Source organism: Ceratotherium simum, chromosome 16, assembly GCF_057802395.1.
Source record: "Ceratotherium simum simum isolate JZ-2026a chromosome 16, ASM5780239v1, whole genome shotgun sequence".
NCBI lineage: Eukaryota > Metazoa > Chordata > Mammalia > Perissodactyla > Rhinocerotidae > Ceratotherium > Ceratotherium simum.
In genome coordinates, this window is record NC_141915.1 from 46259703 (window position 1) to 46283929 (window position 24227).

At 37.0% G+C, this 24227-nt stretch overlaps 1 protein-coding gene across 6 annotated transcripts in view; it reads left to right on the forward strand.

Annotated features, from left to right (window-relative positions):
- Window positions 1-24227, forward strand: part of TANC2 (tetratricopeptide repeat, ankyrin repeat and coiled-coil containing 2) — a 402214-nt gene that overhangs the window by 120449 nt on the left and 257538 nt on the right. For all 6 annotated transcript variants that reach the window (XM_087441368.1, XM_087441370.1, XM_087441371.1 and 3 more), the window contains exon 3: window positions 290-361. In XM_087441368.1, the coding sequence (XP_087297494.1) occupies window positions 290-361 (72 nt within the window). The remainder of the gene's footprint in view (window positions 1-289; window positions 362-24227) is intronic.

The following is a 24227-nucleotide window of genomic DNA, read 5'->3' on the forward strand; positions in this document are numbered from 1 at the left end:
TGAATGATGACATTGCTTCATTATATGCAAAGTAGAGTGTATATGAGGATAGGGAAAGAACACCTTCACTTTCTTTAGACTTTCAGAGGGGAGTATAAAACATCTCCACAAAATAAATGTAAGAACCTTTGGTTTATATAGGAAAAATCCTCAAATGTTTTAATCATCGAGATTGTAAGAAATAAAAACAAATGATAAAGTTAGTAGTTTTAAGATATAGATGGCACTATAGAAGATAATACGTCAGTTTCTTTATCTATTTGCTTATGCTCTTTATGATTTTATGCAGATGGAGGGAGCGAGGAACCACCGGATCGAAGACAGTCAAGTGTAGACTCTCGCCAGAGCCGCTCTGGGCAAGGTAAATTTCTATTAAATTTAAAAGAAAAGATGTCAGCTGTTCCTTTAGTTAGCTATTCCAGTACTTAATCTGAAGACTAGGGTTTCCACTGGGTCTAGTTTATATGTTTTAGTTCCTCATTTAGGGCTTTAAATGTTACAGTCTAGGGCCGGCCCTGTGGCTTGGTGGTTAAGTGCGTGTGCTGCGATGCTGGTGGCCCAGGTTCGGATCCCGGGTGCGCATCGAGGCACCACTTCTCCATTCATCCTGAGGCCGAGTCCCACATACAGCAACTAGAAGGATGTGCAGCTACGACACACAACTATCCACTGGGGCTTTGGGGGGAAAAATAAAATAAATAAAATCTTAAAAAAAAAGAAAAAAAAAAAAGTTACAGTCTAAAAGTTCTATATGATGTCGTTTATTCAAGATAAAAGAAAATGAAAAATGGTCTAATGTCATTTTAAAAATGATATTAAGATTTTAAGTAATTTTGGAGCATTGTGCTGTGTCTGGACATCACTTTTGGAATATAACCAAAAGTAAATTTTTAACAGTAACATTTGTTGGAGTATTATCATACTGGCTTTTAAAAATTTTATTCATGCAGTATTTGTTGCTTTAGCTCTCTCAGAAGAAACGTTTTTTGTTTATAATTGCTGTCTTAAATTAGAATCTTCTTACTTATTTTCCTTTTCTGTTTAAAATTTATCATAGGCTTTTTACTGGTTTTTTAAAGTGACAACTTCCAAACTAGGTAAAAATATTCTTTATCAGTGAAATCTTCAGATAGGTATTTCCTAACTGACTTGTTTAAAATTGCATGACTAGCACCCCCACATTCCTTTTTCTTCATAGTACTTATCATCTTTTTATTTATTTTATTTTCTCTGTCCAAAACTAGGATGAATGTTCCATGAGCAGGCAGAGATTTTTATCTATTTTGTTCATTGCTGTATTCCCAGTGCTAATTACAAGTACCTAGTATATAGTAATTACTGAATAAATATTGTTGAATGAATGAAGTGATCTCCAAGAGAATGAGAATTGAGAACCCAAACTGATAAATATATTACAAAATTTCAGGCAGTTGTTACTGAGTTTCGTTTTTAGAGAATCTTTACTTACAAATAAAATAAAGCTTAGATTTATATACGTGCAGTGTTTTAATCCTGTAAAAGCTCCTAGTTCATTTACTCCATAATCCTGTTCCCTTTTTTCTTCAACTTTGCTCTTTCTAAGTTTTAGAGTTGTACTATTTTTATAAAATTGTTTGTTGCAGAATAAAAAGAGGAATAATACATGCAGGTTGATTTGGAAATTTTAACATACTAGCACTTAATCATTCTTAAATAATATGCATGTATTATAAATGTGTCAGGAATTTGATTTTTTACTTTTTTCCCCTTTAAATGTATTTTAATATAAAAAAGAAATTAGGAAAGAAAATGAATTGCAATATATAAGTATATCAAATCAATACATTGTATATGTGTTATACAACATAATTAAACTTACAGGATGTTCTATGTCAATTATATCTCAATAAACCTGGGTGGGAAAAAAAGAAAATGAGCTTATGTATGTAAAACTCTAAAAATGAAATTAGTATAAATTAATAGAAAAAAATTATACTAATTTTTATTAAATGTCAATTTTTATTAAATGTCACAGATACAGATGTGGGAGATTATTCTTATGCCCTCTGAGCTGTGTCAATTAAAATATTTTTCAAAATTTATGAGTGTAATTGGATTTTAATAACAAAAACTGAACTTAATAACAACAAAACCAGTGATTTCCATGATCCTGAGCACGACTACCTGATCTAATTTAGAAGTCACCAGAAATTGTATCATTATCAGAATTAACTGATAGTAAAAGCATATTTCTTACCTTCTTAGAGATTTTGTTTATAATATCTCTTTATTCAAAAGAAAGAAAGAAAAAATACAAAGCCATCTATAATGAGTTGAAATGACTGACAATTCATATTAGCAGGAGTAAAGAGATGGGATGAACACACACTACTTTTGCTCCTTCCAGAAACCCACTAAAAGATCAGTAAAGGGGGATTGGAGAGGAGCCAATGTGAACACAATTTTAGAAACTAGAGACTATATGAATAATTGAAAACTGAACCCTAAACTCAGTAGCAGAGAAAAGCAAGAAAATAACCTGATTTACCCTTCAGAAGCCTCAAAAAACTCAAGAATGTCAACATGTGGAGGTGGAGGTGAAAGGAGGACTGGTTGAAAGGCAGTTGAAGAAGCACTTGGTTTCTGGGACTTTCTCCTCAAACTTAGCTAACCAGTCAGTTGGGCAAGTGCCCAACTCCCCATCCCTAACCTTGGCAGAGCCCAGAAATTAATTCTTTGGAGAGGGGAAAAATAGAGACTCTACACACTGGGAGACACCAGACATAGTTGAGGGCAGGAGTCCTATACTGAAAATAGGAGAATTGGACTCCAGCTGTCTTTGTCCTGCTGGGCTACCAGAATGCTGGCAGTTAGGCCTTCATGTTCTGGGCAGGAGGTTGGAAAAGTCTTTTCTGACTATACACAAATATAGTCATCAGAGATTCCTTAAATAAACAGCCCAACTAGATCACTCCATGTGTCAAAGCTCCCAATCATCCTTTTAGTCCCTTTCTCTGAAATATGCACAACTAACCAAAGATTACTAGATATTTTAGGAAACCCTCTAATGTATGAAAGATAGAGATTAAAATAAACAGAATAAAGCAACTTGGAGAAAACATAAATTTTGCAGAGGAAAATAATAGAACCATTATTAACATCCTCAGGGAAATGAGAAAATAATACAGTTATGAAACAAGGAGATACTATAAAAGGATGATATTCTGATTTTTAAAAGAAGCTCTTAGATATTAAAATTCTGATAGCATAAATCAAAAGCCTTGTAGAGGTATTAGAAAATTAATGTTGAAAAAAATCTCTGAAAAAGTTGAGCGAAAGGACAAAGATTATAGAAAAGACCTGAGGAGTGCTGAGAAACCTACAGGACCAGTTCAGGAATTTTAATACAGTCGTGTGTCACTTAACAACAGGGATATGTGTTCTAAGAATTGTGTCAGGTGATTTCATTGTTGTATGAACATCATAGAGTGTACTTACAGAAACCTATCGGGTATAGCCTACTACCGGCATAGGCTATATGGTAGTAACCTTTTTTTTAATTGAGATCACATTGGTTTCTAACATTATATAAATTTCAGTTGTACATCATTATATTTCAACTTCTGTGTAGACTTCATCGTGTTCACCATCAAAAGTCTAGTTTCCATCCATCACCATACACATGTGCCCTTTTACCCCTTTTGCCCTCCCCCCATCTCCTTCTCCCCTGGTAACCACCAATCTGTTCTCCCTATCTATGTGTTTGTTTGTTTATTTTCCACATGAGTGAAGTCATACGGTAATTGTCTTTCTCCGTTTGACTTATTTCACTTAGCATAATACCCTCAAGGTCCATCCATGTTGCAAATGGCACGATTTCATCATTTTTTATGGTTGAGTAGTATTCCATTTGTATGTATATACTGCATCTTCTTTATTCATTTATCCATTGATGGGCACTTAAGGTTGCTTGCAAGTTGTGGCTATTGTGAATAATCCTGCAGTGAACATAGGGGTGCACGTATCTTTTCAAATTAGTGTTTTCGTGTTCTTTAGATAAATACCCAGAAGTGGAATAGCTGGAGCATATGGTGTTTCTATTTTTAATTTTTTGAGAAATCTCCATACTGTTTTCCATAGTGGCTGTACCAATTTACATTCCCACCAGCAGTGTATGAGGGTTCCTTTTTCTCCACATCCTCTCCAACACTTGTTATTTCTTGTCTTTTTAAGAGTAGCCATTCTGATAGGTGTGAACTGATATCTCATTGTAGTTTTGATCTGCGTTTGCCTAATAATTAATGAGGTTGAATATCTTTTCATGTGTGTGTTGGCCATCTATATATCTTCTTTGGAAAAATATCTGTTCATATCCTTTGCCTATTTTTTGATTGGGTTATTCATTTTTGTTGTTGTTGATTGTATGACTTCTTTGTATATTTTGGATTTTAATTACTTATCGGATATACGATTCGTAAATGCTTTCTCCCAGTTGGTAGAGTTGTCTTTTCGTTTTTGTTGCTGGTTTCCTTTGCTGTGCAGAAGCTTTTTCATTTGATATAGTCCCATTTGTTTATTTTTCCTTTTGTTTCTCTTGCCTGAGGATACATGGTATTCAAAAAGATACTGCTAAGACAATGTGAAAGAGTGTACTGCCTATGTTTTCTTCTAGGAGTTTTATGATTTCAGGTCTTACATTCAAGTCTTTAATCCATTTTGAGTTAATTTTTGTGTATGGTGTAAGATAATGGTCTACTTTCATTCTTTTGCTTGTGGCTGTCCAGTTTTTCCAACACCATTTATTGAAGAGACTTTACTTTCTCCATTGTATGTTCTTGGCTCCTTTGTTGAAAATTAGCTGTTCGTAGACGTGTGGTTTTATTTCTGGGCTCTCAGTGCTGTTCCATTGATCTGTGTGTCTGTTTTTTGTGCCAGTACCATGCTGTTTTGATTACTGTTGCTTTGTAGTATATTTTGAAATCAGGGAGTGTGATGCCTCCGGCTTTGTTCTTTTTTCTTAGGATTGCTTTGGCTATTCAGGGTCTTTTCTTGTTCCATATAAATTTTAGGATTCTTTGTTATGTTTCTGTGAAAAACGTCATTGGGATTCTGATTGGGATTGCGTTGAATCTGTAGATTGCTTTAGGTAATATGGACATTTTAACTATTTTAATTCTTCCAATCCGTGAGCATGGAATATCTTTCCATTTCTTTATGTCTTCTTCAGTTTCTTTTAATAATGTCATAGTTTTCAGTGTATAGGTCTTTCACCTCCTTGGTTAAATTTATTCCTAGGTATTTTCTTCTTTTTGTTGCAATTGTAAATGGGATTGTATTCTTGTTTTCTCTTTCTGCTAGTTAATAGTGTATAGAAATGTGACTGATTTTTGTATGTTGATTTTGTACCCTGCAACTTTACTGTATTTGTTAATTATTTCTAATGGTTTTTTGGTGGGTTCTATAGGTTTTTTGTTTGTTTGTTTTGTTTTTGGTGTTTTTTGTGAGGAAGGTCAGCCCTGTGCTAACATCTGCCAAGCCTCCTCTTTTTTTTTTTTTGTTTTTGCTGAGGAAGAGTGGCCCTGGGGTAACATCCATGCCCATCTTCCTCCACTTTATATAGGATGCCGGCACAGCATGGCTTGATAAGCGGTGTGTCGGTGCATGCCTGGGATCCAAACCAATGAATCCTGGGCCGCTGCAGCGGAGTGCGTGCACTTAACTGCTTGCGCCACCAGGCCAGCCCCATCTGTAAGGTTTTCTATGTATAGAATCACGTCTTCCACACATAGTGACCGTTTTACTTCTTGCTTTCCAATTTGGATACGGTTTATTTCTTTTTCTTGCCTAATTGCTCTGGCTAGGACTTCCAAAACTATGTTAAATAAAAGTGGCGAGAGTCAGCATCCTTGTTCCTGTTCTTAGAGGAATAGCTTTCGGTTTTTCACTGTTGAGGATGATATTTGCTGTGGGTTTGTTATATATGGCCTTTATTATGTTGAGGTACTTTCCTTCTATACCCATTTTATTGAGAGTTTTTTATCATAAATGGATGCTGTATCTTTTCAAATGTTTTCTCTGCATTTATTGAGATGATCATGTGATTTTTATTCATTTTGTTAATGTGGTATATCACATTGATTGATTTGCTGAAGTTGAACTGTCCCTGTGTCCCTGGAATAAATCCCACTTGACCATGGTATATGATCCTTTTAATGTACTGTTATATTCGATTTGCTAATATTTTCTTGAGAATTTTTGCATCTATGTTTATCAGCAATATTCGCCTCTAATTTTCCTTTTTTGTGTTGTCCTTGTATGGTTTTGGTATCAGGTAATGTTGGCCTTGTAAAATGAATTAGGAAGCGTCCTGTCCTCTTCAGTTTTTTGGAAGAGTTTGAGAAGGATAGGTATTAATTCATCTTTGAATGTTTGGTATTTGAATTTTTTCACCAGAGAAGCAGTCTGGTCTTGGACTTTTGTATTTGGGGAGGTTTTTGATTGCTATTTCAGTCTCTTTTCTTGTGATTGGTCTATTCAGATTCTCTGTTTCTTAATTCAGCTTTGGGAGGTTGTATGATGCTAAGAATTTATCCATTTCTTCTAGGTTGTCCAATTTGTTGGCATAGTTTTTCATTATAAGTTTTCATAGTACTTTCTTATAATCCTTTGTATTTGCGGTATCCATTGTAATTTCTCCTCTTTCATTTCTAATTTTATTTATTTGAGCATTCTCTCTTTTTTTCTTAGTGTGTCTGGCTAAGGGTTTGCCAATTTTGTTCATCTTCTCAAGGAATTAGCTCTTAGTTTCCTTGATCCTTTCTACTGTTTTTTAAGTCTCTATTTCATTTATTTCTGTGCTAATTTTTAATATTTCCCCCCCTGCTGAATTTGGGCTTTGTTTCCTCTTTTTCTAGTTCTTTTAGGTATAGTGTTAGATTGTTTATTTGAGATTTTTCTCGTTTCTTGAGGTAAAGGTCCATATTACTATATAATTCTCTCTTAGTACCACTTTTGCTGCATCCCATAAGTTTTGGTATGTTGTGTTTTCATTTTCGTTTGTATCCGGGTATTTTTTGATTTCTTCGTTGATCCAGTAGTTGTTCAGTAGCATGTTATTTAGTCTCCACATATTTGTGACTTTCCCAGCTTTCTTCTTGTAGTTGATTTCTAGTTTTATACCATTGTGGTCGGAAAAGATGCTTGATATTATTTCAGTCTTCTTAAATTTATTGAGGCTTGTTTTGTTTCCTAACACATGGTCTACTTTGAGAATGTTCCATGTGCACTTGAGAAGAATATGTATTCTCCTGCTTTTGGATGGAATGTTCTATATACATCTGTTAAGTCCACCTGGCCTAGTGTTTTATTTAAGGCCACTGTTTCTTTGTTGACTTTCTGTCTGGATGATCTATCCATTGATGTAAATGGGGTGTTAAAGTCTCCTACTATTATTATGTTGCTGTCAATGTCTCCCTTTAGGTCTGTTAATAGTTGCTTTATATACTTGGTGCTCCTGTGTTAGGTGCATATGTATTAATAAGTGTTATGTCTTCTTGGTGGAATGTCCCTTTTATCATTATATAATGTCCCTGTTTGTCTCTTGTTATCTTTTTGTCTTGAAATCCATCTTGTCTAAGATAAACATGGCTACCCTCACTTTCTTTTGGTTGCCATTTGCTTGGAGTATCATCTTCTGTCCCTTCACTCTGAGCCTATGTTTGTCTTTAGAGCTGAGATGTGTCTCTGGTAGGCAGCATATTGTTGGGTCTTGTTTTTTAATCCATCTAGCCATCACTCTAGATTGGTGAATTCCATCTGTTTACATTTAGAGTGATTATTGATATATGAGGACTTAAAACTGCTATTTTATCTTTTGTTTTCTGGTTGTTCTATATTTCCATTGTTTGTTTTTCCTTGTATTTCTCTCTGCCCTTTCAGTTTTGTGGTTTTCTGTGATGTGTTTCTCAGCTTCCTCTTTTTTTATGTTTTATGACTCTGCTCTGATTTTTTCTGTGTGGCGACCATGAGGTTTGTATAAAAGATCTCATAGATGAGATAGTCCTTTTTCTGCTGATAGTATCCTATCTCCATTAGCCTATGCAGGTTCCGTCCTTTTCCTCTTTCCCTTTCTATGTTTTTGTTGTTACAGATTATCCTTTTTTGTATTGTTAGTTCACTACCAAATTGAAGTGATTATAGTTATTTTTGATGATTTCTTTCTCTTTAGCCTTTATGTTATAATTATGTATTTACTAACCTGTTCTGATATAGAGCTGCAATTTTCTGATTTTGTCTATGTATCACCTTGCTGAAAGCTTTGTATTTCTGTCTTCCAGCTCGCTAATTCTGTCTTCCATGTCTTCTGCTCTGTTTCCAATGCTGTCTACTTTATTTTTCATCTCATTAATTGTGTTCTGCATCTCCAGAATTTCTGTGTGGTTTTTTTTAGAGTTTCAGTATCTTTGGTGAACTACTCCTTCTGTTCATTAATTTTATTCCTGAGCACATTGAACTGTCTTTCTGAGTTTTCTTATAACTCATTGAGTTTCTTCATGACATCTATTTTGAATTCTCTGTCAGTTAGATTGCAGTCTTCTGTAACTTTGTTTAGTTTCTGCAGAGTTGTCACTTTTTTTCTGTGCTACTGTGTTGCTGTAGTTCTTCGTGATGCTTGATGAATTGTCCCTCTGCTAGCGTGTTTGTGTTATGTAAACAAATCTTTTATTTGGGTAAGGCTTTGGTTACTTTGATTCTGAACAGCTTCTGGTTGTAGTTGAAAGCCTACACTCATGCCTCTCAAATATGCCTTTGCCAGAGGCCTCGTTAGTGACCTCCCTGAGCTACTTGTGTCTCTGAGGTTGATGGTTCCTTGCTGCTTATGATGTCACTGTAGTTGCGGGTGTTGCCACTGGGGTCAGCAGGCTGCGAGCACCTCTGCTGCTTCCGTTATCACCTGCATATCATGTTCCCCCACTGGCTCTTTGCAGGCTCTCCACAGGCTTGGGTGCTGCTGCCACATGCACCACCTGTGCTGCTGCTCCTGGGTTGTCTGGGGGTGCTGGCAGCACTGCTGCTGGGGGTGCTAGGTTCATGGGTGTTGCTACCACTGCCAGGGACCCAGGGTCTTGTATGCAGCCCCTGCTGCTGGTGGGCCAGTGTTGGGTATACCACCACTAGGGGCTGGGTTGCAGGTACTGCTGTGGTTCCTGAAGCTTCAGGTTGCAGGTGCCACCCACCACTGCTGGGGGAGGGGTAGAGGCTAAGCCAGGAGTGCTGCTGTGTTTCCTGAAGCCTCAGGTCACCGGCACCCTCTGCCACTGTGAGGGGGGAGGTATCGGCTGAGCCATGAGGGCTGCTGCTGCTCCTGCAGCCTCTGGTCTCTGGCTCCAGTGCACTTTTTGAAACCTCAGGTCAGGGCAACCACCACCACTGCTAGAGGTATTTGCGTTTTGGATGCAGCCCTCACTTCTGGGAGTACCAGGGTCAGAGTCATGCTGCCAGGGGAGGGGTTAGGGGCTGGTTCACCAGCAGTGCTGGATTTCTTGAAACATCAGGTTGAGGGTACCACCCGCTACTGCTGGAGGAGTGGCAGGGGCTGAGCCTCGAGTGCCATTACTGTTCCTGCAGCCTCTGGTCTCCATTGTGGATATGCTTTTTGAAACCTCAGGTTAGGGCACCACTGCCACTGCTGAGGGTTTCTGCATTTTGGATTGCCACCACCAGGGTAGGGGGCGAGGGAGGGCGCTGTTCCCCTAGTTCTACTGCCTCCCGGAGGTCCAGTCCACCCACCTTCAATGTATAGATGTATGGCTCTCTCAGGTGTTCTGGTCTGCTGGGAGTCTGGTCTGCAAGGAGTCCTTTGTTGGTCAGTGAATGTCCTATTGGTTGTAACTTAGAGGGGAGAGACAAAGACAACTCACTCTGTCATGATGCTGATGTCACTCCATATGGTACTAATCTTATAGGACCACTATTGTATATGCGGTCCATCATTGACTAAAATGTTATGCGACGCGTGACTGTTCAAATAATGGTAGTTCTCAAAAGAAAAAACAGAGAAAATGGGAAAGAAATCATCAACAAAATGATTCAAGAGAATTTTCTTAAACTAGAGAACATGAAGTTTCTGGTTGAAAAAGGCTTACTAAGAGTCCTCAGTGCAATGGATGAATATAAACACAAACTAAGACAAATTGTGGTGGAATTTCAAATCGTTGGGCCAAGCAGATCTTTCATGCTTCCAGAGAGGAAAAAAACTTGTAATATACAAAGTAACAAGAATCACTTGCCTTTGGACTTCTCAGTGGTAGCATTAGAAACTGAATGAGAAATGGAGCATCACCCTCAAAATAATTTCAACCTTAGTTTTCCATATGTATTGAAACTATTAATCAGATATAAGAATAAAAGTAAGATGTTTTAAGACGTGCATTTCTTTTTTGCCTGCCTTGTACCCTTTCTTAGGAATCTGTTGGAGAATGTGATTCATCAAAATGAGAAAGTCTACCAAATAAAAGAAAGAAATGGGTTACAGGAAATAGGAAATTCAACAAAGGAGAAAGGTAAAGAAATCTTCAGGATGACAGTGAAAAGACAGGGATAGAGGGCAACCAGACCGCATTGGAGTAGGTTAGAAGCCTCTAGGAGAGTTGTCTTCAGGAAAATGAGATTGACAGAAACCTTTTGCATTTAATTATCTTTAGAAAAGTTTTAGACAATTGACAAAAGGCTCAGGGTTGAATTAGTGATAAATACATAAAATAAGTGAAAAAAGTTCTAAACTCAAGAGAAAACAAATAATGTGTAGGAAAGGAGATATTAGAATAAATCCTTAGTACTTGAGGCAGGATCTGGGGTAGCTGAAGTCCGTACTAGTCACCTCTAGGTAAATTTTATCAGCTTACTGCAGTGTGATACCAATATTTTTGTTATTTACTTTGGACCATTATGATTGGGAAGCTGTGCTCTAAAGTAAGGTGAGCAAATCTGGCCTGTGTGGCTTATTTTTGTCAGGTGATAGATTTGATTTGCTAAGAATATTTTAATTATTTTTGCATCTATGTTCATGTGGGGTACTGACCTTTAGTTTTCTTGTCTTATAGTGTCTTTGTCTGATTTTGGTATCAGGGGAATGCTAGCCTTATAGAATAAGTTGAAAGTTGAGAGGTATTTCCTCCTCTTCAATTTCCTGAAATATTTTGTGTAGAATTGGTATTATTTTATTCTTAAATGTTTGATAGAATTTCTCAGGGAAGCCAGCTGAGTCTGGAATTTTCTTTGTGGGAAAGTTTTAAAATAAAAATTAAATTTATTTAATAAATATAGGACTATTTGAATTATTTATTTCTTCTTGATTAAACTTTTAAAATCTGTAGAATCTGTAGTGATTTCACGTCTCTCATTCCTGATATTGGTAATTTGGGTATTTTTTTTCTTTTTCCGGATCATTCTGGATAGAGATATATCAATCTTATTGATCCAAGGAATCAATTTCAGTTTTTATTCATTATCTGTATTGCTTTCCTGATTTCTATTTCACTGAGTTCTGCTTTGTTCTTTATTATTTCTTTTCTTCTGCCTGCTTTGGGTTTAATTTTCTCTTCTTTTTCTAGTTTCTTAAGGTAGAAGCTGAGGTCGTTGATATTGGAACTTTCTTTTCTAATAATAGGAATTTTACTGCTATAAATTTCCCTCTATGTACTGCTTTAGCTGCATTTCACAGACTTTGATAAGTAGTGTTTTCATTTTCATTTAGTTCAAAATATTGTGTAATTTCCCTTCTGATTTTTTCTTTAACTTATGTGTTAATTAGAAAGGTATGGATGTAGTTTCCAAATATTTGAGAATTTTCCAGATATCTTTCTCTTATTCACTCCTAACTTAATTGCTCTATGGTCAAAGAACACACTTTCTATGAATCACAAGTTATTGAGATTTGTTTTATGGCCTAGGAAATGATCTATCTTAAGTGTTCTGTATGCATTTAAAAAAATGTGTATTTTGCCCTTTTGGGATGGAAGATTCTGTAAATGTCAGTCTGGTCAAGCTGATTGATAGTGTTGTTCAAGTCTTCTATATCCTTGCTGATTTTCTGTCTGCTTGTTCTTTTAATTATTAAGAGGGGAATATTGAAATCTCAGACTATAAGCGTGGATTTATCTATTTCTCCTTGCACTTCTTTCACACTCCTTCTACCACTGGTCCTCTGGTTAGAAAGGATTCCCCTCTCAGAAATTTACTTATCACCTCAGCTACAGCTGCCATTAGTGAATTAGAATTGCCTGGGGGCAGAGCTGGAAGAGAAAGGTAAAAAGAGAAACAAGCCAGGGGATTTCCCCCACTCAGTCCCATATGGTGCCCCCCCTTCCTATTCATATTCTTTAACAGAAAGAGAGGCCTTTTCTTGTATCTTCCTGTTTATCCCTGGTGTGCGGTTCCAGGATTTGGATTTCCATTGAGTTCAGTCTTGGAGTTTGAGGAGAGAAAAAACAATAGGAGATGCACCACTGAATTGGTTGTCCTTCGAGTTCTGGTTTCTTTCCACAATTTGCCTGCTACTATTTACTTTCCAGAGTTCTCAGATTGCTGCTCCATCATTCTTTCCAGGATTTTCAGTTACATTCAGGGGTTTTAGTTACATTCAGTTAAGTTAGAGTGTAGTTACTCCAACTTAACCCAGAACCAGAGCCCTTGCATTTTATTTTGTGCTTGCCTGTCTTGAGGGATGATATTCAAGATATTTAATAATTAGTATGCCATAAATATCAACCAACCATAGCAGATGCCAGGCTGTTCAGGACAAACACTAACTTTAAATAACTGATAAGCCTATAAAGGTGTATAATGCCTGATAATCTGCCCTGCCTGATTGTGGATACGGTTTCTATTTAATATCTTTTCTCCAAAGATAATAGCAGACATGTGAGGTGAAGTGTCTGGTGAAGTGTCTTATCCTTTGGGCGTGAGGGCTCTCTCCTGTGTCTCCTCAAACATAGCCACACTTACTGTTCCAGCTTAGGGGCAGAGACCTCTGATGTCTTCTGCTTATCACATGTAGGAGATGAGAGATGGCCTGACTATTTGCACTGACTCAGATCCCACCCTCCTCATTCAGATTGCTGCCCCTGGGCACTTCCTGCTCCTTGCATCTCTTGCTTCTGTGCTTAAAACAGTCCTAGAAACGCTCTCATCTTTCAGTTATCCTCCTACACATGCTCTGGGCTATAATTTTCTCAATCCAATTGTATCTAGTTTCTGTCTTCCATGGATTTCTTAACCTTTCTCCTCCATTGTTGGCTTTTTGTTTTGTTTTATAATGCTGTAAGAATTTGTTCTCTTTAAAATATATTTTCTGTCATTTCCACACCACCTGTATTGTTGCCATTTTAGTCTAAACAACCATCATTTCTTTCCTTTACTACTATAATAGTGTCCTAACATTATTTCCATTCTTGCTGACATATAGTCTCTTGTCCATTTGATAGCTAAGTGCTCTTATTAAAACAAATCAAATCATATATTTCCCCAAACTTGAAAAAAAATTCTTCAATTGCTACTTATCACATTCAGAATAAACTCCACAGAGTCTTGATCATTCCCTACATGACCTTGCCTGAGTTTCCCTTTGCCTAATTCTCTAACTCTGTGTACTCCCTCCATTGTTCACTTTGTTTCATCTGTGCTGGCTTTTTTTCTTCAATATGTCTAGTGTTTTCTTTGCAAGGCTGGTACACTTGCTCTTTCTTGACTAAAGGGCTATAGAGGTTTCTGCTTATGTCAAAGAGGCCTTCTCTGATCATCCTACCAAAAAACCCAGCCCTAACCTTCATAGTACTTATCATTACCCAAAATTATTTATTTTTTTATTTACTTATTTATTGTCTCAACTACTAGAAAATGGGTTTCATTTGAGCAGAGACTTTGTCTGGTTCACCACTCTAGTCCTAGAATACTTACATGTAAAGATTTATCAGTATTTGTTGAATGAAAGAATGAATGAATATCTAGCAATTAGTGAGCTTGGGAATGTATGTGGATATGCCCAGGCCACATATTGATCTGGTATTCACTTCTATTACTTACCTAACTGAAAAAGTAAAGCAGTGTGAGAAATTCGTTGAATGTAGGTAGTTTGTCAGACTATCTGATTTGTAAAATGAGGCTTTTGAAATATGACTGTAAAACTAATTGTGCCAGTTTAAGCCCTGTATGGCCTTCTAAGGTTAGGTGGTTATTTTCTGCTTTCTAATATAGCATATTGAATATAATTGGATTATATTATTTACCATATTTGGTCTTATTTGTCTGTTGGATCTCTATATTTCCTAGTGATCTAGGAGTTCATTAATGGTAGGACTTTTGCATCTAGCACAGTGCCAGTGTCTTGCATTTAGGCCATCAAATTGATGGAGGAAGCTTATGAATTCTAGGAATTCTGGTTCTGTATTTCAGGAATCACAGGTTGCTTAATCAGAATTGTTTTTTCTTGTACTAGCTTCATTTTCTGCATTAAATGATTTTTCATTAGAGTTCATCTATACATAAACTGAACTTATTTGGTTCTAGATATTAGATAAAGTGCATGAGCCAATGTGATATGGTTGAAACCCAATTTTGATTTACTTTTGCAAAGATAGCATTATGCAGGCATTAGGCTCTGATATACAACATGTGTGTTGGTGTAATAATGCCCTTGACCAGCTTATGCTGGAAGACTGGGAAACTGTGTACAGTGTTTGGCTTTGAATGATTTCCATTACTTGTAGCCAATTTTATTTGATTAGTACATGCTGGTGTGTCTATAGTAATAGTGTACTAAATTGTCAAATATGCTTCCTTCTGATTCTTTTTCTTTCCTTGCAAATATGTAAAGTATTTAGTAGAAATGAGATGTTTATGCCCTTGAAACATACACAGAGTATTCTTCAGTCTGGTAAGTTACAAAGATTTGTTTATTAAACCAACAGTGTTTTATTATATAGAATGAAAAGGAAAATTATTTCACTATTCAGTGTATCATTTCTTTATCTCACTGTAAGAATATATCTGGTATAATGACATCACTAATGTACAGGATTATTTTGTTGTTTTAGTAGTTTATCATTCTGATAAACTCATTTAGCTTTCAACATAAATTGCTTTAGGAATAAAGAAAATAAAGTTAACATTTAATAATACATATGTGTCAGGCCCTGGGCTAGGTGCTTTCATATAATCCTCATTTAATTCTCAGAATAATGCTGTGAAGTAGGTGTTATTTTCAGTAGGAAAATACTTCAGGCTTTAAACTTATCTACACCAAAAGTTTCAGATCAGTATTGTTGGTAGTATGTATTTAGAACCTTTGCATTCTGATATTTAAAGTACAAATTTGTTTGTTGATGGTTGAATAAGACTTGGAAGAAAAGATCTGACTTTAAATGATAAATCCCTCTGAAGTATCTATTTCTAGTCCTATATTTCTTCTGAGATTTAACTTGTTGATTATTCTTTGTGTAACACTCTTTTTACATAAAATTAAACTTGAAATTGGCCCTCTAGCCAACAATTTCTAATTTTCTTGAGGTGCTGGAATGTGTCAGAATGTGATTTATATATTTTAGTCATAGTTTGTATTTTTTAATGTGAGTTATAATAATTTTATTAATTAAAAAATTGCTTTTTACCAAACAATGTAGACATTTAAAAAAGATATGTTAGGGCTTCTTCCTCTTCCACTCCCCTAAAGTAGCCAATATTAACTACATTCAATCTGTATTCTTGCATATTTTTCCCTGAGCTTGTACTAGCACATGCAAGGATGTGTATTTATGTGTGTGTATTAGTTTGAAGATTTTTAAAAGTAAAATGCAGTTTTATTTCTGTTCTCCCCCAGGTAACAGTATATTTTGGCCATCCCTCCAGAAATGTACTTAAATTCTAATTTCTTAAAATCTGTATAATGGTCTATAACATAAGTAACTCATAATTTATTCCACCATTTCCTAACCTATGAGTGTTCAGATTTTCAAAGTGATTGACTATAATTTATTTAGTAAAATCTTAAACTCTTGGAATATGCAACCCCAAGCACATTTTGTGTCAGAACATATTAAGTGTCCTACTTAGCATTATGATAATTGGCCTAGTTAACTCTAGAAGACTTGTAGAAGCCACTCCTTGCTTATCCATATTTATGAAAGAAAAGGAATAAAAGCATGGCAACTAAAAGTGTTGGAAAAGGTATGTTGGACATCTAGAAAGATTTTGATTTAAAACATTCTTGTTTGAATTTTTCTGGCAAGAGATAAAAATCATAAAAACATCTTTGAAAAGCTTTATAAATTTTAATGAAGGGTCATAAACAGTTGGATAACAAAGGATGAGGAAGGAATCTATTAGTAGAGCTTGAGGCAAAATTATTACTGAATAAATACATTTTTCATTTTTTGTTTTGTTTCTTTTGAAGAGCAGGTTGGATTTAATAAGTTTTAATCCTAGTGAGAGATTGAAAAGCTGGTTCCCACAAGGGGGCAGACTTAGACAACCTGAAAACCTTTACACTATAAATAATATTTATTTTAAATTCATAGTTGATTTATTAAGAAGGAGGGGGAAATCGCCAGAGGCTAGAAATGAGTAGAGAGATGACTAACTGACTCACCATCCCATGAATGGTACAATATGTTGGGGGCATCCACCCACCTCTTCCCCAGTGCATGCTTGGACTGTTGGCAGGTTGGACACTCAGCCGTGGCTATAGTCAGATCGGCCTTGGTGAGTAGAAGTCCATATTGCCAATCCCGTATATAAATTTCATCCCTGCTACCATGGCCTCTTTGTTAATGAGACCTTGGGCAAGGATAGAGTGGCTGGATAAAGAGACTGGCTGAGTCCCCCAAACAGGTCATCTTGTCTACTGGATTATTAAGTACCTTGTCTGCAGAGTTTGCTCTTTGGTAAGGATTCACAGGGGACATAAATTGCTTCATACTCCATGCCCTTTCAAAGAAGTCTGTCATTATACCTCATCCCCAGATTTCCTTGTCACCAGTTTTTTAATCATTCCTTCCAAGTCCCTGAATATCCAGTCATACCATTAAACACTGTCCGTAGTTACTATAGAACAGTACCTCTGTCGTCTCTTCTTCCAGGCCAAATGAACAACTAGGTACCCTGTTCAGATTTCTGCCACTGGAAGAGTTTCCTTTCACCACTGTCCTTTAGGACTACCCAGAGTGGAGCTGTAGTATTGTTGTCACCTGCATGTTATCATGTAGAGCTGTCAGTAAACAAGCCTGATTTTTTTTTCCTCAGTGAAAAGTCATAGAGAATTCTCCATGAGATCAAATATATCTAGATTGAGAGAAAAGAAGCAATATAGCAGAACTAGGAACTGTGGGCATCTGGGCCACTTGTTCATGCAAATTATTTATGCCTTCAGGACCTGCTCAAACCTGATCTCATGTATACCCCTTCCTTTTGATAATTAAGTGTTGCAGTACACACCCAACCATATATTGCTTTGTTGGTTCAACAATACTTAGTTCATGATGGACTGCCCAGGTCACATGGTGGCCCATGGTCAGGCACTCATTCTAAGGCCCTGTGGTAAGCCAAAAGCTATTTTACAAAAAAAGGATAATAGTTAATTTGCACAGGATGGCATAACTTTTTTACAAAATACTAGAGGTCTGCCCTGAGATTCATCTAAAGTTCTGCAATCATCACCATACAAGATCCCTATCTGCCACCGATACTTCAAGCAACGTTGGATCTAGTGGGTTATATAACCCAAGTGGCAAAGCAGCTTTCACAGCAGCCCATATTTGTTGCCGAGCTTTTTCTTGTTCTGGGCCTCTCTCACATCCAGCAGTCTTGGTAAATGGTTCATGGTAGTGAACCTCATTTGGGTAGTACCCAAATGAGGTACGAGTTGTTTCAAAAATCCAAGGAGGTCTACTAGGCATTATAACTCCTTCTCAGTAGAAAGAGGGAGTAGGTGCGGCAACTTTTTCACCTTGGAAGGGATATCTTCAGTTGCTTAAGACCATAGGGCTCACAGAAATTTCACCACTGTGGAAGACCTCTGAATTTTTGTGGGATTTATTTCCTACCCTCTGGCATATGTGTGTTTTAGTATCTAGATCAGTTGCTATTTCCTGTTCACCAAGTCTAATCAGCATGAAATTTTCAGTGTAGTAGAGCAGCATGGTGCCCTATGGAATGGAAAGACAGTTAAGGTCCCTGTGGATTGGATTATTGCCTAGAGCTGGAGAATTAATAGGAGGTAGGACAGTGAAAATGTATAGCGGACCCTGACAGCTGAATGTATACTGCTTATGATGATCTCATTCTCAGGTCAATAGCTGCAAACCCAGTGCCAGAGATAAGTTGATTTACTTTAGCGACAAAACCACATTTAAAACAGTAGCAGCAGTGGGAGTCACAACCTAAATAAATTACAAAAGTTCACTGTCATCCTCCAAGATTGGTCTGTCTTCTGCTCAGGCAAAATAGATGAGTTGAATGGGGATGTGGTAAGAGTTATCACCCTTGGATCTTTCCAGTGTTTAGTGATTGGATCATACTTTTTACCATATACTCTAGAGACTGATTGAACTTGATTCTGGATATAGGTCTAGAACTTCACTGTGCAATAAATATAGTAGTTATTGGCCACATATGGCTAATGAGTACTTGAAATGTGGCTGGTCTGAAGGGATGTGTTGTGTGTGTAAAATACACAGCAGATTTTGAGACTTTCTATCTTTCCTTTCATTTCAAGAATGTTTGCCTTTACTTACTTAAGCATTATTGTAATAGTTGCGTGAAGGTCTTTGGTTTTTAATTCTATCATCTGTAATCTCAGGAATGACATCTGTTTATTGACTTTTCCTTCTCATGTTGAGATTTTCCTGTTTCTTCATATGCCATATAATTTTGGATTATATCTTGGACATTTTGAATACAATATGATATGAGACCCTGGGTTTGCTTGAAATCCTAAGGATAAGGTTGATTTTTTTTTTTTTTGTGAGGAAGATCATCCCTGAGCTAACATACATGCCAGTCTTCCTCTTTTTGCTGAGGAAGACCGGCCCTGAGTTAACATCTATTGCCAATCCTCCTCCTTTTTTTTTTTTTTCCCCCATTTTTCTCCCCAAAGCCCCAGTAGACAGTTGTATGTTATAGTTGCCCATCCTGCTAGTTGCTGTAAGTGGGATGCCGCCTCAGCATGGCCCGACAAGTGGTGTGTCGGTGCACGCCCGGGATCCGAACCCGGGCCGCCAGCAGCAGAGTGCGCACGCTTAACCGCTAAGCCACGGGGCCGGCCCAGGATAAGGTTGATTTGTGTCTGGCCAGTTGACCAGATTATATTCAGGACACAAATTCCCACCTGCCTTCTGGGGTCTGTGGTTCCAATGTCAGTTCAATTTTCTAAGCATTTGCAGTACTATTTAGGTCAGTCCCATGTATGTGACTCATTGACCGTTCTGGGACCAGAGTGGTGGTATATCTTGTTGCTTTGTTCTCAAAGCCTATGGTATGCTGTTTAGGGTCAGATCTATGCAGGCAGAGCTCAGAGGTGAGCCCAGAAGTTTATACACAACTTGATATTATTGTTTTCTTGGTATCCCTCCTCACCCCAGTTTCACCAACACTTTCCAGCTCCCCAAGCCCCCACTTCCCAGTACTCTGGCTAAAATATAGGGACTCTAGTTTTCTCATTTGCTGTTCAATTCCTGCAGATGTATCCGTAACCAGATCAAGTGGTAAAAGGGCAGAGAAAGAAAAAAAGCAATGAGGATTTGCCTTACACTCTTGGGTCACAATTCTTGGGGTCAGAGAAAAGGGTTCCCTTCTCCCAGAGTTTTAGGTGCCTGCCCAGTCACTACTACCATCTCTGTGCTGCTATTGCCATAGAATTGCCTGAAGACTGGGATAGAAGAGAAGGGAAAAAAGAGGGATTTCTCCTAGTCTCTCAGACCAATAAGTGCAACCTTTCCTGCTCCTCACCAGAAAGGGAAGGATTTTCTTGGAGCTTTTTCGTGCCCAGTGTATACTTCTCAGTTTTTGGCTGCCTTTGAATTCAGGCCAGGTGATACCTGAGGAAAAAACGTGGTAAACTCACCACCACTTCAGTGGAACTTCATATTCTGTGCTCCTTTCCCAGCCTGCCTGCTACTGTTTATGTTCAGAGTCCTCAGATAGCTACTTTATGCATTCTTTTTTGGTTTATTTTTTATGTTTTATAGTTAAAATTTTTAAAATAGATTTTATATTTTAGAGTAGTTTTAAATTCACAGCAAAATTGAGTGGAAAGTATAAAGAGTTCGCATATGCCTCTTGCACCCACATACCCACAGCCTCCCCCACTATTAACATCCTGCATCAGAGTAGTACATTTGTTACAATAGATGAACCTATATTGACACATCATCACCCGAAGTCCCTAGTTTACATTAGTGTTCACTTTTGATATGGTACATTTTATGGGTTTTGACAAATGTTTAATGACATGTATCCACCATATGGTATCATATAGAGTAGTTTCACTGCCCTAAAAATCTCTATACTCTGACTATTTATCTCCCCTCTCTCCCTCCCAATCTCTGGAAACCACTGATCTTTTTACTGTTTCCATAGTTTTGCCTTTTCCAGAATGTCATACAGTTGGACTCATACAGTATGTACCCTTTTCCAGTTGGCTTCTTTCACTAAGTAATGTGCGTTTAAGGTTCCTCCATGTCTTCTAATGGCTTGATAGCTCATTTCTTTTTAGTGCTGAATAATATTCCATTGTCTAGATGTACCACAGTTTATCCATTCACTTACTGAAGGGAATCTTGGTTGCTTCCAACTTTTGACAATTATGAATAAAACTGCTATAGACATCCATGTGCAGGTTTTGTGTGGATATAAGTTTTCAGCTCATTTGGGTAAGTACCAAGGAACACGATTACTGGATTGCAAGGTAGGAGTATATTTAGTTTTGTAAGCCACTTCTAAAGTAGCTGTAGTGTTTTGCATTCTCACCAGCAATGAATGCAATTTCCTGTTGCTCCACATCCTTGCCAGCATTTGGTTGTCAGTGTTTTGGGTTTTGGCCATTCTAATAGGTGTGTAGTGGTATCTCACTGTTGTTTTAATTTTTAATTCCCTAATGACATGATGTTGAGCATCTTTTCAGGTGCTCATTTGCCATCTGTATATATTCTTTAGTGGGGTGTCCAGATCTTTTGCCCATTTTTTAAATTATTATATAAGTTTCAGATGTACAACATTATAATTCTACTTCTGTATACACTACAAAGTAATCATCTCCACAAGTCTACTTGCCATCCATTGCGCTACAATTGACCCGCTCCACCCCTTTCACCCACCTTCTAACATCCTTCCTCTCTGGTAACCACCGATCTGTTCTCTATATCTGTGAGTTTGTTTTTGTTTTGTTGTCGTTTGTGTTTTTTTATAAGATTCCATGTGATTGAAATCATGCAGTATTTGTCTTTCTCCTTCTGATTTATTTCACTTAGCATAATACCCTCAGGGGGTCCATTCATGTTGTTGCAAGTGGCAAGATTTTGTTCTTTTCATGGCTGAGTAGTTTTCTGTTGTGTGTGTGTATATATATATGTATGTGTGTGTATAGATATATATATAGAATATATATATATGGTGTGTGTGTGTATATATATGTGTATATGTGTATATATACACACCACATGTATATATACAAACAGTATATACACTATATATATATATAAAATACACGCGCACACACACACACACGCACATAGCCATCATCTTTATCCGTTCATCCATCAGTGGACACTTACGTTGTTTCCATATCTTGGCTACTGTAAATATAGCTGCATAGTGGCTGCACGAATTTACAATCCCACCAACAATGTACAAATGTTCTCTTTTCTCTACATCCTCTGCAACACTTGTTTGTGCCTGTGTTTTAACCATGTTTTTCATTTTCTTGCTGTTGAGTTTGTGTATTTTGGATAACAGCCCTTTATCAGATATGTCTTTTGCATATATTTTCTCTCAGTCTGAGGCTTGTCTTCTCATTCTCTTGACAGTGTCTTTCACAGAGCAGAAGTTTTAAATTTTAATAAAGTCTAGCTTATTAATTCTTTTTTTCATGGATCAGACCTTTGGGGTTGTATCTAAAAAGTCACTGTCATGCCCAAGGTCATCTAGATTTTCTCCTATGTTATCTTCTGGGAGTTTTATAGTTTTTCATATTACATTTAGGTGTATGATCCATTTTGAGTTAATTTTTTTGTGAATGGTATAAGGTCTGTGTCTAGATTTATTTTTTTGAGTGTGGGTGTCCAGTTGTCCCAGCACCATTTGTTGAAAAGACTATCTTTTCTCCAATGCATTGCCTTTGCTCCTTTGTCAAAGATCAGTTGACTATATTTATGTGGGTCTTTTTCTGGGCTCTCTATTCTGTTCTATTGATCTATTGTCTATTCTTTCATCAGTATCACACTGCCTTGATTGCTGTAGCTTTACAGTAAGTATTGAAGTTCAGTAGTGTCAGTCCTCCATCTTTGTTCTTCCCTTTTAAATATTGAATTGGCTATTCTGGGTCTTTTGCTTTTCCATATAAACTTTAGAATCAGTTTGTCAATATCAACAAAATAACTTCTTGGAATTTGATTGGGATTGCATTAAACCTATTAGATCAATTTGGGAAGAACTGACATTTTGACAATATTGATTCTTTCCATGAACATGAAATATCTCTCCATCTGTTTAGATCTTCTTTGATTTCTGTAATCAGGGTTTTGTAATTTTCCTCATATAGATCTTGTACATATTTTGTTAGAATTATACCCAGGTATTTCATTTTTTTAAATTCACAGTCTGATAATTCCAACATCCCTGCCATATCTGGGTCTGGTTCTGATGCATGTTCTGTCTCTTCAAACTATGTTTTTTGCCATTTAGTATGCTTTGTAAGTTTCTGCTGAAAGGTGGACATTGATGTACTGGGTAAAATGAACTGTGGCAAATAGTAATATAATGATAAGGTATGGGGGAAATGAATCATTCTGTAGTCCTATGATTAGATCTCAGTCTTTTGGTAAGTCTGTACCCCTGAACTGTGAACTTCACCAGTGTGTCTCAGTTGATTTTTTTCCCCTCCCTCTTAGGAAACTGGAAATGAGCTCTATGCATCCTTTCAAGGGTTTATAAAAGTGGATATGCTTATTTCATCTTTCCTGAAACTGGAACCTAATCCTGTTTTTCAAATATATATCTTTACTGATATTTGTAAAACACTCATATGATTTGATTCTTTGTATTAATTCTCTTACGTAGAACACGAGACTATTTTGGGCTGAAGGCTTTCCCACATGGTATATATTCATCAGGTTTCTCTCCAGTGTGAATTCTCATATGTCTGTAAAGGCAAGAGAGATCATTGAAGCCTTTCCCATGTTTATTACACGTAGGTTTCTCTTCTGTGTATGTGCTTACATTTTTCCCATCGGATGAGTGACTTCTGAAAACCTCCCCACAGTCACTGCATTCATAGACTTTCTTCTCAGGATGTACTCATATGTGTTCAGTAAAGTTAAAGTTCCTGTTGAAGTCTTTTTTGAATTTATTATAGTCACAGTGTTTCTCTCCTGCGTGTATTCACATAGGCATTGTGGGCTTAATATTCCCACTGAAGGCTTTTTCTCTACAGATGTCACTACATCTGTAGAGTTTTTCCCCAGTGTAGATGCTCTGTTAAGAAGTAAAATGGGGCTGGCCCCACGGCTTAGTGGTTAAGTGCGTGCGCTCCGCTACTGGCGGCCCGGGTTCAGATCCCGGGTGCACACCGACGCACCGCTTCTCCGGCCATGCTGAGGCCGCATCCCACATACAGCAACTAGAAGAATGTACAACTATGACATACAACTATCTACTGGGGCTTTGGGGAGAAAAAAATAAAATAAAAAATAAAAAATAAGTAAAATGAATGATCCTGCTGAAGGCTTTCCTGTAGTCTTTTTCATAGAGTTTCTGCCTAGTGTGTATTCTCTCGTGCGCCACAAGACTAGAGATGTTTCTGAAGAGTTTTCCACACTGATTACATTAATAGAGCTTGTCTCCGGTGTGCCATCTTATATGTATTTTGGGGATGACTATATACCAGATGCTCTCCTGCTCTGAAATTATTTGAAGGATTTCTCTTCATTTTGAATTCTCCCATGTCTTTAAAGGGAATAATGGTTATTGAAGGCTTTCTTAGA